Source organism: Anomaloglossus baeobatrachus, chromosome 7 (assembly GCF_048569485.1).
Source record: "Anomaloglossus baeobatrachus isolate aAnoBae1 chromosome 7, aAnoBae1.hap1, whole genome shotgun sequence".
NCBI lineage: Eukaryota > Metazoa > Chordata > Amphibia > Anura > Aromobatidae > Anomaloglossus > Anomaloglossus baeobatrachus.
The window spans coordinates 282,425,862-282,430,376 of record NC_134359.1 but is presented as its reverse complement, the minus strand read 5'-3'; the positions used below and the strand labels follow the sequence as shown (position 1 = coordinate 282,430,376).

At 51.4% G+C, this 4,515-nt stretch overlaps 2 protein-coding genes across 2 annotated transcripts; both read left to right on the top strand.

The window, feature by feature from the left end:
- Positions 1-2,060: 2,060 nt before the first annotated feature.
- Positions 2,061-2,687, top strand: LOC142246736 (histone H1.3-like). The gene has a single exon (XM_075319787.1). The coding sequence runs from the start codon at positions 2,061-2,063 to the stop codon at positions 2,685-2,687; it is 627 nt and encodes a 208-aa protein (XP_075175902.1).
- A 718-nt stretch (positions 2,688-3,405) lies between these two features.
- On the top strand, positions 3,406-3,816 carry LOC142246735 (histone H3). Its single transcript, XM_075319786.1, has one exon. The coding sequence runs from the start codon at positions 3,406-3,408 to the stop codon at positions 3,814-3,816; it is 411 nt and encodes a 136-aa protein (XP_075175901.1).
- Positions 3,817-4,515: the final 699 nt, after the last annotated feature.

Genomic DNA, 4,515 nt, shown 5'->3' with positions numbered 1-4,515 from the left:
CACTTCAGGACGGAAGTTGGAGCAAAACAAAAAGAAAGCAGAGGGTGGTCTCTTTAGTGCATTTGGGTCCTTAAACATCTTTTTTTCTTTCTTTCTTTTTGGTGTCATGTAAGCTTAGATTTCTCGTTGATAATGAACCTTGTCAGATTTCTCCATGTCTTCAAACCTTCCCGGCTCTTTAGCAGACAGTCTTCCACCGTTCGGAGCACTTTTTGGAGAATTGTTAAAGTTCACAGATGCATCAGGAAGATGTTCCGTGTTCTCTTCTCTGCAAGTCTGCAGAAAGTAAGCATAAGAGGAAATTGTACTGTATACACTGCTGTATACTCTGTATGTACTGCTGTATATACTGGAAATACTGCTGCCTATTCTGTACACACTGTAAACTGCTGCATATAATGTGCACACTGCTTTATTATTATAGACACAAATAAGACTGTTGATGTGTGCTGTGCTAGTTGTGCAGTCTGTGCATTGTATACAGCTGTGCTCTGTACTGATTCTGCATTTTTGGTCTGCGCTTCTTCCTCCGTATTTCACCTTTTGCACAATAGTTGGTATCAGATGGGTGAATTAATATTTCAGTGATCACACAGGGCTTTTCCTGTTTTAGATGGGGGAGTGAGTCGCATTGAGAAGCCCTCGTTTCAAACTGCTATATATACTGTACACACTGCTGTATATATTGTATACTGCTGAATATGTTCAACACACTGCTGTGTATACAGTACTGTACACACTGCTGTATGTCATGTATGCACTGCTGTATATAGTGTATACATTACCGTGTAGCCTGAACACCCTGCGCAGAATAGTATATCATGCACACACTGGCGTATATCATGCACACACTGCTGTATATCATGCACACACTGCTGTATATCATGCACACACTGCTGTATATCATGCACACACTGCTGCATATCATGCACACACTGCTGTATATCATGCACACACTGCTGCATATCATGCACACACTGCTGTATATCATGCACACACTGCTGTATATCATGCACACACTGCTGTATATCATGCACACATTGCTGTATATCATGCACACACTGCTGTATATGCTCTATACACTGCTCTATTATTATTATGGACACATAAGTTTGCTGATTGTGTAGTCTGTGCAGTATTTACAGCTGTGCTGTGTGTGTTATGCATTTTGTGTCTCTGCTACTTCCTCAGTATTTCACCATTTCCACAGCAGTTTGTTTCTGATGCGTGAATTAATATTTCCGTGATTACACATGGATTTTTCTGCTTTTAGATGATGGAGTGAGTCTCATTGTGAAGTCATCGCCTCATCACAGCTCTTCCCACCAGTACAGGCCTCAGAGATAAAAGCTTCACAGAGGATAAGACACAATATTCTGCAGGAGATTGCACTCATCTACCTATGGGTATGATCTACTAATGTGGAGACCTGGTTACCCCAATACGCTGCACACACGGGGTAGATTTATATTCCAGCTCAGGGAGGTGCAGGCAGCGGGGGCCATCGCCTGTGTTACCCTTCTGCGCTCTCAGCAGCTCCAGGTCGCCCGCACATAGTATAATCTGCAGCCTGTACGATATAAATTGTAGTGAAGATCCCCGTGGTGGTAACAAGGACCCGGAATAGGAGGACGAGCTCCCGCAGCAGTTTTATTTTCTCGGACACCTTAGTGATGAGCAGATCGGGAGGACGGCGGCGATGATCCCGGGACCTTCTCTCCGCTGTTTCCCGGCTTCTCTGGTAGTGACGGCTACAAACGCTCAGTGGAGATGTTGGAGGATGGGAAGTGCTGGAGAAAGCGCGCTCACCCGTCCGGCTGTAGCCGATAAAGGGCTTTTATCCCGGGCAGGGAAGCACAAGGGGAGAGCGGAGCTTCACTCTGGTACGGTCGGGAGAAGGCGGGGTCTGTGTTCAGTGTCAGCCAATAGAAGCTCAGGACGGTGCAGCTCAGCAGCCAATCAGTGCGCAGTAAGACTGTATATAGAACAGACGCCTCCAGCTCCGGCCTCAGTGTTTTCCTCAAAGGAGATTTTTTTGTGGTTTATTTCCGCATCACACGATGGCAGAGACCGCACCAGCCGCCGCTCCTCCTGCCGCCGAACCGGCCGCCAAATCTAAGAAGCAGCCGAAGAAATCCGGGGCCGCCAAGAAAAGCAAGAAATCCTCCGGTCCCAGCGTCTCCGAGCTGATTGTCAATGCCGTGTCCGCCTCTAAGGAGCGCAGTGGGGTCTCTCTGGCCGCCGTGAAGAAGGTCCTGACTGCCCGAGGCTACGATGTAGAGAAGAACAACAGCCGGGTGAAGCTGGGCGTCAAGAGTCTGGTCACCAAAGGCGTCCTGCTCCAGGTGAAGGGCAGCGGCGCCTCCGGATCCTTCAAGCTGAACAAGAAGCAGGAGACCAAGGACAAGGTGGCCAAGAAGAAGCCAGCAGCTGCGGCCAAGAAACCCGCTGCAGCCAAGAAAGCGGCCAAATCTCCTAAGAAGGCCCCGACCGCGGCCAAGAAGAGCCCGAAAAAGGCCAAGAAGCCCGCAGCTGCCAAGAAGGCGGCAAAGAGCCCCAAGAAGAAGGCCGCTCCGAAGCCCAAGAAAGTGACAAATAGCCCGGCTAAGAAGGCGGCAAAACCCAAAGCTGCCAAGAGTCCGGCTAAGAAAGCGGCGAAAGCCAAGAAGCCCGCGGCTAAGAAATAAGCTGCAGCCGCCCTGATACTCCCTCACAAAGGCTCTTTTCAGAGCCAACACCTTGTCCCGGCAGAGCTGTGATCAGGAGCGGACATTGTATTTTCATTCTTCCGCACAGTGTCGCCATCTACAGGATCCCGCACACTGGTGTCACTATAATGAGGGCTATTATTCCCCGGCTCTGGCGCTGTATTCCCGCCATATCACGTGTGCAGCTGATCACACCCGGCCGCGTCCTGCAGGTCACAGCAGCGGGAGTGATGCGCGTGTAATGAGCTCTTCTGTCGCTGCTCCCTTGTGAGCGCAGATTGGAGCCTACAAGTCACATGTACCCGCATCACTATCATCAGATTTTGGAGCCGGGAACATAGAAATCCGCGTTAGGATGAGGAGGAGGAGGGAGCGGCGCTGTACAGCTCTGCGGGAAGATACAAATACAGGCACATCGGCGGCTCCTGTAACACCCGCTGCTCTGATACAGACACTACCCACAAGGGGGAGCTGCGGAGACCCCACCCGCATCTGTAGGGCGGGATTACTGGCCCTCAGGCTCCGCCTCCTGTGAGCAATGATTGGTCGCGGACATCGCATCCTATTGGCAGCTCGTGTTATTTTATGAATTATCCAATGGGGTGCTCTGCATGAAGCGGGAAAACGAGCAGCAGAGTATAAATCTCCTGCTCTCTGCGCTGCTCCTCATCACATCTGTTCTCCGCTATACTGAGCTATGGCCAGAACTAAGCAGACCGCCCGTAAATCCACCGGAGGGAAAGCTCCACGCAAGCAGCTGGCCACTAAGGCCGCCAGGAAGAGCGCTCCCGCCACCGGCGGAGTGAAGAAGCCTCACCGCTACCGGCCAGGCACAGTCGCTCTCCGTGAGATCCGCCGGTACCAGAAGTCCACGGAGCTGCTGATCCGTAAGCTTCCCTTCCAGCGCCTGGTAAGAGAAATCGCCCAGGACTTCAAGACCGATCTCCGCTTCCAGAGCTCGGCCGTCATGGCCCTGCAGGAGGCCAGCGAGGCTTATCTGGTGGGGCTGTTTGAGGACACAAATCTGTGCGCCATCCACGCTAAGAGGGTCACCATCATGCCCAAAGATATCCAGCTGGCCCGCCGCATCCGTGGGGAGAGGGCCTAGATCTGTCCTGCACCCCGAGTACAACACAAAGGCTCTTCTCAGAGCCACCACATCCTCCGAGACGAGCTAATATCTTCCATTCTGTCTTATGCCCCCTGGTTATCGCTGCTCGGTCTGCAGTTAGTGGGGGCTTCTTCCATCAGAGCCGTTAAAAGTGTAGGCGGCAGAAGTGGTGATTGTGGTGAGTTTTCATTCCCCACTGAATGTTACCTGCGCTCCCTGTATTGTTGCTCCGTTCCTCACACCCACTAAGACCTTTCTTCATTTTTTCCAGGAGTCTGATAGTAGCTGTGGGACTGGGGTGGGCGCAGTTCTTGTCTCCAGGTTGTACATTCGGGGCAGATCCCTGTCTGTGGATAACGCGGCTTCACGATTCCCATCCATTCAGGGTCCGCGGGTTCTGTATTATAGAGCGGATACTGCTCTCCTGAGCCGGGAAATCTAGGATACTCCTGTATGGAAAGCGAGCGACCACTGACCGCTCCCCAGGAGCAGGTTTCCTAATAGCCGCGCGTCCTGCGACCTCATGGGACATAAAGAAAAAGCCGTCACCACTGAGCGGGAATTTTCAAATTCCTTAACCAAGCTTTAGTAAGTTACAGGCCTGCAGCTCCGCCCACATGTTAACCCTTCATAGTAATTTATGCCGCCGTTGTCAACAACGATTAGCATTTTCTACCGTAATTCAACGTCATGGCC

Excerpts from the sequence above, each read along its gene's own strand:
- LOC142246736 (XM_075319787.1), top strand. The coding sequence starts at position 2,061 with ATGGCAGAGACCGCACCAGCCGCCGCTCCTCCTGCCGCCGAACCGGCC.
- LOC142246735 (XM_075319786.1), top strand. The coding sequence starts at position 3,406 with ATGGCCAGAACTAAGCAGACCGCCCGTAAATCCACCGGAGGGAAAGCT.